The sequence below is a fragment of the Agelaius phoeniceus genome, chromosome 6, assembly GCF_051311805.1.
Source record: "Agelaius phoeniceus isolate bAgePho1 chromosome 6, bAgePho1.hap1, whole genome shotgun sequence".
In the NCBI taxonomy this organism is placed as follows: domain Eukaryota; kingdom Metazoa; phylum Chordata; class Aves; order Passeriformes; family Icteridae; genus Agelaius; species Agelaius phoeniceus.
Genome location: NC_135270.1, coordinates 52,424,903 through 52,438,080, shown reverse-complemented (window position 1 = coordinate 52,438,080; position 13,178 = coordinate 52,424,903). Strand labels below are relative to the sequence as shown.

The window sequence follows — 13,178 nt, the reverse complement described above, 5'->3', positions numbered from 1 at the left end:
ACAGAAGTGATAAACTGAAGAATTCTGCATGGGGAGAATGTTTTTGTCTCAGCAATATTTCTTTCTTCAATTATATTTTCCCTCTCTCTTCTGACAGAAATGAAAAATGATGCTTTTGATACAAAAACATATTTTAAACTGTGGGAAACACTTCTGGCATTAATTGCCAGCTATTGTTCCAGTTGCCACAGATATGGCTGGTTTCCATTCAGGCAAACATTGAAGGAGAGAAGGTCACCCCAGTCACATGGCTTGGCCCAGCAGGTTGAGAACAAAGTACACGTGGCACATGTAGCTCACATGTAATTTCTTCTGTAGTAATTTTTAAAGCTGCTAAAAATAAAGTGTCAGAAATGCTTTTCGTGCTCTCCATGACAACCACTGAGCAGAAAGAGAGGCACAGAGCTTTTGAAGAAAGGATTAGGTTCTGGAGAGAGATAATTTTTGTGTGCCTGGGAATGCCATATGGGACTTGGGGTACCTGCCTGTGCTGTACATTGTGCAGCAATATATATTGGGTTTAATGTATATGCAACATATCCAAGTCACATGCACATGGAACAGATTTTACTTCTAAATTGAATTCTTGGGTTCTTTTTCAAGAATGAAAATAGTGTGTCCTTATATAAAATTTAAGATCCACATAAATGAATACAGTACATTTGAAGCAAAAAGGGCATTTATAAAATCTCACAAAGACAGATTAAAAAAATCACCAAAAAAAAATGTGTCTAAAGGTCCTAGAATGTGAAAAAATATGAACTAATGTTCACAGGACAGCTATCCCCATCAAGATGTTCACAAGAACATCTTGTTGCTTTTCTTATTACAGAATACCTTAAAATTGTCCTTTAAAACAGAGGAACTTTCTTTTTCACAGAAAATTTCTTTTTGAGTTTTTAAGAGAATTAATGTAGCCATAAAGATTGGCGTGCAATAAAATTATGACATTAACATCAGAGAAAATCCAAACGATATCAGTATTCCACACCTTTTGTCTACAAACACATGCTAATTTTTACAGATTAACACAGCCCAGTGCCCATAGCACTTTCATGCTTTGTATATCTCATCTCTACCCACCTATAAAGGCAGCTTCTGAAGCCAACCTTGGTTTCAATGCAACTAGATAAAGAAAAGATAAAACAAAATACAGCTCCCACCTTCAGGGAGCCAGAGATACTGGTTGAAGGATACAGTTCCACAGTCATGTGTGCTAAATCAAATTTAAGTGAAGGGCAAATCTGTGTGCTGAATTTTCCCATTAAATAGGCTGTGGGAGCCATTCAATACCAAGATAGTGTAAGAAGCTTGCTTAAATTCCCTCCTTCCTTGTGTGGAATTCTCACGGTGATTTCTCGCCCAGTGAAAATATTCTATTCTGCAGCATCAAATATTTGCAGTGAGATTTAATATGTTTCTATAGCTGCATTCTGCAAGATATTAAAGGAGCCAGGAACCATCCAGAAATATCAAAAGGAGAAAGAGTCTCCCTTTTAAAAAAAATCAACACAATGTATATTTCTGTAATTAATTTCTCCCACAGTCTCATAAGATTATTTTAGCACTTCCCAAAGTAGTATTTTAGTGCTCAACTGGATAATACCCAGTAAAAATTTTCTTTTTTGTTTAAAAGATCATGGTTTTTTAGCCTTCATGGTACCATGCATGTTAACAGTATAAAATTCAGTTCTTAATGGTAAATATCCATCTTCTGAAATGCAGATTACTGTTCTGTTGTAACAGGTCTCAAAAGTTTATTCTTAGTAATTTTAGCAGCCCTCACAGAGCGAAGGTGGAAATATCTCTAGGTTGTGCAAGAAACAACAAAGCATCTTATTGTGTTTAGAAATCAAGACATGCTCCAAATCTCCCCAAAGTGAATTTTGAAAAGATTGATCAGGCATGGGAGAAAGGCTGAAAGCCACAAGCACTTTGCAAGCTTTAAAGAAGAGGTTATTTCTTGTTTTTTCCAGGAGCTGTACAGGAAGGACTGCAATTTAGCTGCTCAGCTTCTCCAGTGCAGCAAGAACTATGACAGGGCACATAAACTTTCAGAGGTAATGTGACCAAACTTGTTCTATACCACAAATATTGTATGGAAAACAGGTTATTTTGCATGCCTCAATTCCAGAATTTGTTTGCCCTTAAGGCTTTTATTCCTCCCCACACCCTCCTTTAAGGCCCAGGAGGTCTCGTGCACCTGCTGGTGTTTGTGCAGGCGAGGGAGGTGCTGACAAAATCACAGCACCAATGTGATCTTGTTCCACCCATGATGAAACTTGCAGGAACTCTCTTTCCCCAAACCTCTCCTACCCAATAGATGGGCCTGCACTGATTGCCTGTAAAGCAGAAGTTTTGTAAAACACTCAAGTGCTGTGAATTCCAGAATGCAAAAGGCCACGCAGGAGCAGTGGGGTGAGAGCAGGGAAATGACAGGCCACAGGCGTCAGAGATTCTGATATAATCAATTTTCCTCCTGAAGCTATTTTCCAGTCCAGCTAGTTTCCAAACCCCAACTTTAAAATGGAGTGCCAGAACAAATATCTTTTTCTAAAGAAACCAGAGCACGGAATGATTGATTTCCAAGGTGTAAACTTTAATTAATAATCCTCGCTTCCAAGGAAACGAGGCTTGAGGAATAGGCTCCATAAAGGGGAGGCAAATATTATCTTAGTAAAGAAGACAGTTCTTTAGGGATCCAGGCCCTGCACAAAGCAATAGCACCTTCCTCATACATATTGCTTCAGTGAAGGTTACAGGGAATAGCCTTTCCTTCTTCAGTCCCATCAGGTCAGCATCTCCCCAAACGGCCTCTCTTGTGCAATCCTGCAATGGAATATTGCAAAATTAAATTTGGAATGTAAAAACCATCTCTAAGTCAGTAGATGGCTTCAGAGCACTGAACAACCCTGGTAAATAAAGATGGAGCAAGATTCTTCTGTCTACCAGACAAAGATTTTATGCAACAGAGACAGAACTTCCAAATTAACCATTATCTTGGCCCTGTTATTTTTTCCTTCCCTTAGCAAATTGTATCAAGGAATTATCATTACATTACTCACACTTGAAAGCACCCTACCTGTTCAAATTAGGACCTTAAAAGCATTTAATTGTTTGTTTGCAGAGAACTATCACAAATGTGAGATCTCCCCCCAGTTTCCCAGACTGTCATATACTCAGTTATATAGGCAGTCTCCACTCATTAGTCCAAGCATTTATTAGTTTAGCATGTGTGAATGTGCTGTCACAGTCAATAAATTCTTTAAAAATGCAAATATTGCCTGATAAATTATTGTATGTTATCCAGAAACCTAAACTGTAGTAAAACATAGTAATGTGATAGCAGTATCATTTTAGTAATTCCAGTTTCCAGTGCAGTGCCCACAAAATAACGTTCTTTTTAACACATTTCATAATCTTAATAAAATGTATAAAATAGATCAAATAGTGGTGCTACAGGATACTAAAATAAGAGCTTCCCCATACAGCATTTTCACATTAAATTAACTGTATTTTTTTTTCCTCATTTCTATAGCTTTTTACACCAGGCCTATTTTACAACCTGTTTATTCAATCTTTGTTGCATCTGTACTTACTATGACTAATGTTGCTGCCTGCCAGCAGACTGGCAATATCATTTATTTCCAATGGAGGACATATGAGCTAATTAGCAACATAATGATTAATCTAAAATATCCTGGAAGATCTGTTGGTTGAAAAAACACCCGTCCTACTACAAATAACAGGAATGTCATTTCACTACATGCCATATTTTGAACATAGTGAGGTTTGGGAATTAAAATAGCTTTAAAAACTTTCCAATGAAATTAAAAAAGGATCTCCATATTTTACAAAATGTGAGACCATGGCAAGGAGCAGGTACCTTCAATTTCGTGTGTCAAAAATAGAGAGGAGAGGAACAACTGCAGGTATTTGTAGTGTTCTCTCCTCTAGAGGAACAAATTTAAGGAGGAGGTGAGATTGCTAAGGTCATAAGGTTAACCATTGATTAGTTTGTGAAGAGGAACTTGATTTCTAGTTATAAAAACAAAGTTCTGAGTAAATCACAGTTTAGCCCAGCACTGAAGGGATTAATTCCCAAGTGGCATAAATCAACAGGAATATCAAAGGAGCTAACAAAATCACAAACTCAAAACTTATTCCAAACATGAATCCAAATATTCTGATTTCCAGCAAGAAATAGGGAGAGACAACCTCTCTCATATTGCTTTCTGATCATTGTTAGAGATCTCAAGTGAGCAAGGCAGATAAAATTTGACAGGAAAGTGTGCTTGGTGATACCTGAGTAGGCTTCACCAAGGAATATCATGTCTCTCTCTCTCTTTTCTGGTTCACATAACAGAATGGCAGGTGGAACCATCATCCACAGCCCTGGTCCTGACTTTCTGAAAAAAAAAAAATATATGATTTCTGATACACAACAGACTTATTGATTAATTCTGCCACAGGAATCACAATGTGAATTCAGGTCTTAGTGCTTTTGTCTGTCAGTGTGTTGAGGCTTATGTGGATGGTTGATCTGACAAGCAGTGTCCAGCTGAAGGGGCAAGGAAGGCAGCTTGATCTGCTACTTCCCAGCACAGGAATAATCCTGTCACAGCAGCCAGCACCTCCTCTCCAAGTGTCAGTCAGCTTCTCTGCATCTTCAAACAGCATTGTTTATCAAAGGTGAGCTGGAGGGCAGGAGCCAATTTGGCATGGGGTTGTAGACAAGATGAGCTTGAGGAAAGACAAAAGAAGAACAGAATAGATATGATCTCTTCCTCCTTCCTCACTCCCACAGAGACCTCTGCACACCCACACTCCAACTGCAAATCGCACCCAAGCACACAGTCTGGAAAGTGTTGCTGTAGACTGTAATTCCCTTCCTGCCTTTTTAAGATTGTTGTTTACTACATACTTTATTTACATCAGTAAAATAGACCTGGAAGTGCTGGGTTAATGGCTGGACTTGAGGAGTGTAGAGGCCTCTACTGACCTGAGCAATTCTATGATCATTCCTATCCAACCTGAATTAATTTGGAAGGGAACATTTCAGTTTCACAGTGTAATCCATGAGCAAAAGCAGATGAAGATGTACAAATGTTAAGTAAACAAACAAAATCCATTTGATTACATTTGTTTCAAGAAATGCACAAAGATTGTGGCCATGATAAAGAACTAGGTATGGTGAGCTATGTAATGTCATAAACAGCACTCATCTGACACCTCTATTGACATGTACCCTTTTCTCCTCTCTCCTTGCCATCTCTTTATGTTTCAGTTGCCAACTGACTTTCAGGAAAGAGTCAGCATCCACCTGGAAAAACACGGCTGCAGCCTTTCTGTCCCCTTGTGCCACACTTCTTACGCCGATACCATTCCCACCTGCGTCATTGCCAAAGTGCTGGAGAAACCAGACCCACACAGCTTGTCCTCACACCTGTCAAGCCCATCCACGAGGGATCTCAATTTTCAGGACTCTGCTGGAAAGGTGGGACAAAGACCCCAGTACAAGTCTGACATCTACTGCAGTGACACGGCCCTTTACTGCCCTGAGGAGAGGAGGAGGGAGAGGCGGCAGAGTGTGGACACGCAGGTGAAGGACGTGGGGTTCCTGCGCTCCCAAAACTCCACGGACAGCACTGTGGAAGAGGACGGCTTCCATTCCAGCTTCTCCCACGAAGCCTTCCCAGAGTACATCACCTCTCTGCCAACCTCCAGCTCCTACTCCAGCTTCAGCGTCACGTCTGAGGAGAAGGAGAACGCCCAAGCCAACACCCTGACAGCCTCGCAGCAGGCGATCTACATGAGCAACCGCGAGGAGCTGTTTGAGAGGAAGTCGCCCGCGGGGTACGAGCACCAGGGGAGCCCCAGGTTCGCCAAGCCCAAACCCCCGCAGCACATGGAGCTCGCTGACGACAACGAGAACTCGCCCACTTTTACCAGGACTCTGCCCCCATATGCAAACGAACCTTTTCATTTCTCAGCCATAACACCACAGCAGGCTCTGGCAAACCAGAAAATGAGGAATGAGTGCAGGAGCACCCACCTTTCAGAGGAAGACTTGCCAGGGCGGTGGAGGCAGCTGAGTGTGGAGGACATTGGAGCGTACTCCTACAGGAACACTGGCAGGCTGTCGCCCTGCAGTTTCTCAGAGCAGTACTACAGCAGCCCCATCAAGAAGGGGGACAGTCGAACAAGCCCCATCTATGCTAGTTACAAAGCAGACAGCTGCTCAGAGGGAGATGACATCTGCCAAAGCAGACTTGTGGATTCTTGCTTCCTGAGAACAGACAGTGGCCTGAACATTGACATCAGCACAAGCTGTAAGCAGGACAAATTGCCCACTTACAAAACAAAAGAATCGAGAGACCAAAAAAACGAAAGGATCACTGTCCAGTTATGCAGTAGCAAAAACATCGAAAATAGCCCGGTATTGAAAAGAGAATATGTGGATGTGAGCCCCAACAGCTCAGCAGAGTCTCTCAATCAGAGTTCAGTGGAGGCTCCAGAAATGCACCAGTCTTCCATGGATCAAGGAAGCCATCCGGGGGTTCACAGCAAACAGCCGCAGTTCCAGCGGACGGGGAGCACTGGCCTGAGTCGGAAGGACAGCCTTACAAAAGCACAGTTATACGGAACCCTTCTGAACTAGGCACCTCCCCACATGGCAATAAGACAGCAAACAAAGGCAAGGAAAGAGCATTTGATGCTCCTAGTGAACAATAAGGTTCTAAGAAACAGGATTATTATGAAATATATATTCATAACGGTACTATATGTTTAAAACAAAATCTCTTCAAAAACATTATACAGCACTTTTCACTTGACATCCTTTCCACATGGGAGACTGTCCCCTCCCCTCTTTTATAAACCTGAAATATTTTTATAAACAAAAATGTATTTATTAGACTATCCTAAGCTATTTGAGCAGAATTCTTTTCCCTTCAAGCAGGTTTCTTATTTATTTTTGTGCATGAGGCCATCTGTGCCTAAATTCTTGGAGGAAAAGGGTAAAATCATGATGACAGTGACAAAAAAAAATAAACCCACCTGATAAAATACCATAAAATGTCATGTGAAATCAAAAAAAACCAAGAATGGTGAATTTCAAGAAGTATATTTTTTAACAAGAATGGAATTGTATCTTAAGTTATTTCATACAAATGTATTTATGAGTGACTAATGTATGCACAAAGTGATACAAATATTTTGTTCTTTTAATCCACTGTGTTTCTGCTTTCCTATTTTTCCTTGTATACTACCTCAAAAGTAATTGAGGGTTTCTTTGTCACATTTTCTGTAGGCTTGCATTTATATTGTCTAAAATGCATGCAGTGTCATAATTAATACTGTATTTTGCATAACTTAATAAAAGACACCAGTGGATATATTTTGGGGTTGTTTTTCCCTTCATTCAATAGAACATGGAATTGCTCTGAGGGGCATCAGTCCAGCAAAAATTAATGGCTAAAGCTCCTGAACTGGATTGCTTTCTAAAGGAGTCTCTCTGTAAGCTCCAGAGTTTAACTGGTTCACAGCCCATGGCATCTGGGTGTGGGAGGATGACTTCTCATCAGTCTGTTGAAAGTAAGCAAGGAAAAAAAAAATGTTTATCCACAGTCTTGAGTTCACTAGACAGGGTTCTGCATACTGAATGAGAACAGAAAATTACTCAAAAACCAGTGATGTAAGCTCCTCCTCTATTACTCACATACTTGAGACAATCTTTTATGCCTTTAGGACTTTTATGCCTTTCTTCTTATGCAGCTTGGTATTTCTAAGAGTGATTTTTCTGAAGCTTAAGGAAAGTCTGGAAAATCTGTAGCCTTTGCTCCTGAGTCCAAGAAGCTGTATTCTTACCTGTACTTCTGGCACTTCCTCCGGCAATTTTTCTGTTTCTCACCATTTCACCATTATGGAGCATACAACTGGGACAGGAGGAAAAGGGAGAGAGCAAAATGAGAGGAGGAGAAAAACAAAAAGGAGAGAAAGGGAAATCCTGAGGATTTTCTTCCCAGCTCCAGTATTCCTGCTTGGTGAGAGGTAGAATACAACAATAAATATTTAATAATTATTTTAAGTCACGTTCACATATCCTATACTTAAAATACTGACTCTTGACAGCTCAATGTATGGGGAAAGACCTTGCTTAGTGCAGTACATGGTGGTAATCAGTGGGATCACTGAAAAAATATAAACTAGTTCCTTGTAAAGCTAAAATAATGATCTACTCAATAGGTATTAAGAAAATATACTTTTTCTGCTGATTCTCTGAAAGCAGTTACCTGGCAACTGACCACAAACCAGGAGTACAGAACTGTTCATTTCCCTCACAAGTATCTTCCATCACGGGGCCACACATTCAGTGCACTTGGCATGAATAACTCCCATTGCTCTCTATTTCCACCATGTACAATATAAAATTTGTCCATTGTTGATGTGTGCAAGTACTTGCTGTGCTCTTTGGAAGACCAGGCATCAAGTCCCTGCAGTTCCTCCAGGGTCTGTGGAGAATAATGGTCACAAATAATATCTCACAGGTAAGGCACGAGATAGCTCCAAAGTGGTGCTCATTTCAGTACAAAACTGTCACAGGCCTTGTGATTTTATGCTCCCAAACTTGCTCACAGTGAGTGTGAGAGGTAGGGCAGGCTGCAAATAATTCCATGAAGTCGATAATAAACACATACAATGAGGTTTCCAAAGGCCAAGAGCTACTTATGGCAGGATGTGACCTGCAGTAAATTGACTTGGAGATCCACAAGAGCTGTTATTTCCCCTTTGAAACACCAAGACAGAAAACAGATATGAAAAAAAACTCACTGTTGACTCATCCAGGTATATAAAATTTAGACAATCCCTAAGGAAAGACATTAATTTCTCTGGTCAATGAATATAAGGATTTGTATGGAAGAGGTGAAAATTAACTGTTATCTCACCTAAGAAAATATGTAAGCTATGAAACAGTAAATTGTGTCATTTATGAACTGGAACAGTGTCAGACTAATCCTTTTATAATATTGTTCATTATTTGACCTAAAGTGCTACTTTGGCAATTATACAAAATTACATTTCTTCTAGATATTATATCTCTGATTATTTAATATCCTGTTCTATTGTATTCTTTCATACTACTGCAGTTTCAAAGTCTGCTTCTATGCTTGACTTAACTCTTTTTCTCAGTTTATGTGCACTAATACATAAACTGAGAACATAGACTAAACCCAGCCTTTTCAGCCAATTAGTACAGGGTTTTTTGTGAAATAGCCCATGACCTTGTAACATTTTTCTGTAATGAATTCTGTTACAGAAAAATATATTAATGAATTTCAACTGAATCAATCAAAATAGCTATAAAAATTCTTCAGCTTTAATATGTTGATTTAAATTTCTCCTTAATTAGAAAAACTGATGGTAAGTTTGCTAATTTCCTATGAACATGAGAAAAAGTTCCAATAATTCACCAGCATTTTCTCAGATTTACAGATACACTATGGTTTAGTTTAATTTTTAAAAAATAACTTTGAAATTTTATAATAAAGGATTTCTTTCTGGGATTTTGGGGTTAATTTTGTCACAATAAGTTTATATTTATCGAGACAACCACAGGGAGAGATCTGAAGCATAAGGACAGAATGATGATAGGTGTTTTCACAATAGATTCAAATTTTCTTTGTGGTAGTGTCTTAATTTTTTTCTTGCCTTCAGTTTTCACACCAGGAAGAACTAATCCAGAAAAATCTTGATGAGTTTTGAAGTATGTCATTGGAGGTATTGAAAACAGCCAACAGAGTTCTGCTGTGCCATCAGACAACTGGTTTGTACAGACTTACAGGCACTGAGATTTTAGGAGATTGATCCTTGTTAAAAAAGGAGCACTTAGGTTCTGTAGGACATTTCTGACAGAGAATAGCACCTAAAGATCTTTCTCAAAAGATCTGACTTCCTTTTTTCCATTCAAGTAGGCGTAGTTTGATAAGCTCTACTCTTATTTCATTCAATTACAAGTGTCTCCAGAAAGTAAAACAACAGATCTTCAGCCAAAGTGCCACAGACCCCTCCACTCCAGTGGCTGAGAATTTGCCATGAAATACCTTTACCCAAGGACGTGGGAATGGAAAAATGTTCAATTTCCTCTTAAGCATTATAAGAATGCCAAGGTGGCTCCGTGCTGCCACAAAACCTCACTTTCCCAAATCAAATTTCATATGCAGGATTTGTAGGTAACTATGGCAGGAATTCTTATTTGATTAATTATTTCATTTGCCATGAGAAAGAACAGAAAGGGCGAGTAAAAGAAGTGGCAAGTCCCCAACAGTGCAGTGAAGCAGAAGATGAAAAATGTCATTTTAATGATGAAAACCAAAAGCAGAATGAGTAAGACACACAATGCTGATCAAGGGGAAAACAGAGGGGGCTGAAAGACATCAGAGTCAAGCATATTGAATCACATATCAAAACAGAAAAGAATACAAAATGTTACTAGGGATATGGGTTATAATTCACCAGCAATAACAGCGCAAAAGTATTATGAAGTCATGGAAAGAAAATGCTTTTTTGAGATGTTTTTTCACTCCCAATTAATCTTATAAAACTGTGCAAAATCTCAATTAGTATGAATAATGCAGGTCACCTTTGTTAAACTTTTTAGAAGTCTAAAAATAGCTAAAATTTTTAAGTTTAAATCATGGCAAGCCATAACACAGGTCATTTTCAACTCAACAGTTTCTAACTTCTTCACCCAAACTAGAAAATTAATCAAAATAATTCTTTTCCCTTCCAGCACTTTTAATTAAAAAGAATCCATAATCTATCACAGAACATGATTATGCAGCTCCTTAGATTAATTTCCCCTTGTTTAATTTTAAAGTACTGATTGACATCCTTTGGACTTTCATATAAAATTCTTACCCTCTGTTCATGTTTGCAACCTCGTAACCTTTACAGACTCTTGTTATATGTCTCCTTAAATTGTGTAGATGTGGCCATCTCAGATTTTTCTCTTGGAAGACACTCCTTTCAGGACACTAACTGCTTCTTATTCTCTTCAAGGAATCCTCCTCACCTTTCTGCTGCTGAACACCACAACATTTTACAATGAGCACTGAGCTGTTCCAAGCCCCTGTAACCAAAGTGCAGTTGAAGGAAAGGTGAGGGTTACACAGATTGGAGCAGCTTTTATTGACCCTCCCTGCTGATCTGCGTGCATCAAACCATGGCATGTTGTCTACATGGTTTTAGATCAACATTACCAGAAGTTTGTCATTGTTTTCCCAATCTTTCCTCCAAGTCTTTGAAAACAAACTTCATTGTTAGAAACAGCTCTGGCCATTCAGTTATTCTTTGGCAACCAGTCGTTCATTCCAGCATCTCCCACATTGTTTTCTCTTTGGTATTTTCTTTTACTGTATTTTAGTGATTGAGAGGGTTTGTTTAGCTGCAGCTAAAAAGAGTAATTTGAATAATCACGCAATGAAAGGTTTTGCTCCTTCTGCACCCCACAAGGTCTCAGACACCAGCTTGCTGCCCAAGACACCAAGGTTTTGGCATGCTGCTCTTCCAAGCCCCTGAGCTCTCTCTTCCCCAGGCTCCTGCAGTCCCCGTGCTGCAGAGAAGGGCCCTCTGCTTTCTGCCAGATAGGAGCTCCTTAAGGATGTTGCCAGCCCCACATCCCACACCTGTGGGGAGTGGTAAAGCCCCTGCAGACAGTTCCAGAGTAGGGAGAACAACTCCATCTGCAAGGGCCAAAACAAGTTGCATAGATACAAGATGTAATTGTTGGGAAATATCCCTGATGGGAGTTAAGTGCCTCCTCATCAACACACCCATCATGATAGATATACATTAATACTCTGTGATTATTCAGAAAAATTCTAATTTTTAAAGTTAGCTCTAATGAATGAATATTTAAATATATTCAACCATTTCAATTTTTGCTTTGCAATTTATGAGTCAGAGCAGACGTGCATGAGCTGCAGAGCCACAGCACAATTTACTACACTGACAGCTCTGTGATTTAGAAGAGAAACAACAGCAAATCCCAGAATAATTAAATTTGTAACGTCAATGTCAGGCAGCATCCTTTCCCATTCCAGGTTTTTACATGTGACATTGAAAAACGGATCACAAGGAATAAAAGCATCCTCAGCACATAAGGGTTATAAATTTCAGTAGGTTCCCACTCAAGATGTTTTGTTAGAGATTTTATTGTTACAGTAGAAATCCTCTTAATCTGGAGTTGTGTGGGGTGACATGAGGAGGGGGACCTACACTGAATGTCCAGCCAGCACAAAACCTCTCACCTCAAGAAACCACTGTGCCACCAACCTCAGCAAGTGGGGACAGCAGCAGCAGCCGCACTTCTAACTGATAAATCTTGAGTATTGACTCTGGTGGGATTATTTTTGGCAAGGAGGTAAATCCAGATTTATGCTCACTTGACTTAAATTTGTCAATTTACTTCAATGGACCTTCAGCATTTCACACTCTTTATCCTCCAAAAAATGAGGGAAATGCTCTTATCCCCAAAGCCCTGGGAGTTACACTAAGATGACATGCCTAATCCCAGAGAGATAGTAAGGAGTTAGCTATTTTAGTTTTAGCAGATTTTAAGGCTCTTGGCCTTTTGCTCATGCTATAACTTGAGAAACAGTTAAGAAGAAAAGCTCAATTTCTCAAGCTCAGCCTTAGCACAGGAACTGAATCATTGTTTTCTGATTCATCCCCACTTACCTGAGCTTTCAGAGTCCATAATAGCCTGAAGGTGAGGAAGGAAAGAGCTGACACTAGAAGAAAGAAAATTCAAAATTTAATCCGTGCATCCAAACTATTGAAAGGCCAAATTACTTCGAAGACAGTCATGCTTGTCTACAATAAAACTGGGGTTTTTTTCATATTTTACCCAGAGAATACATACACTGCCAAAGAAAGTATGTAACTGAGCTGAGAACTTGCATCTTGCTGTTTGGAACCAACTTGGATTTTCCTGACAGGCTGGAAGGATACATAGGGGAATGGAGGCAGAGCAAGGATGATTGCTCTGTCAGCACTAAATGCAGTAAAACTTTCCAGTCACAACATTTACTGTATTACCCTGATTTTTAGGGTACATTATGAAAAAGTGCCAGGAAAAGACTTTTAGAAACAGACTGTTTTCTTTCAATCTAATT

At 39.4% G+C, this 13,178-nt stretch overlaps 1 protein-coding gene and 1 long non-coding RNA gene across 15 annotated transcripts in view; one reads left to right on the top strand and one right to left on the bottom strand.

The window, feature by feature from the left end:
* Positions 1-7,400, top strand: part of BEGAIN (brain enriched guanylate kinase associated) — a 158,718-nt gene extending 151,318 nt beyond the window's left edge. For all 14 annotated transcript variants that reach the window (XM_077180700.1, XM_054635665.2, XM_054635663.2 and 11 more), the window contains 2 exons: positions 1,977-2,060; positions 5,288-7,400. In XM_077180700.1, the coding sequence (XP_077036815.1) occupies positions 1,977-2,060; positions 5,288-6,661 (1,458 nt within the window). In that variant the 3' untranslated portion in view covers positions 6,662-7,400. The remainder of the gene's footprint in view (positions 1-1,976; positions 2,061-5,287) is intronic.
* Positions 7,393-12,774, bottom strand: LOC143694417 (uncharacterized). The gene is made up of 3 exons (XR_013182888.1): positions 12,742-12,774; positions 10,921-11,131; positions 7,393-8,513 (listed from the first exon to the last, which is right to left on the bottom strand). It is a non-coding gene; the product is annotated as an uncharacterized LOC143694417 (long non-coding RNA).
* Positions 12,775-13,178: the final 404 nt, after the last annotated feature.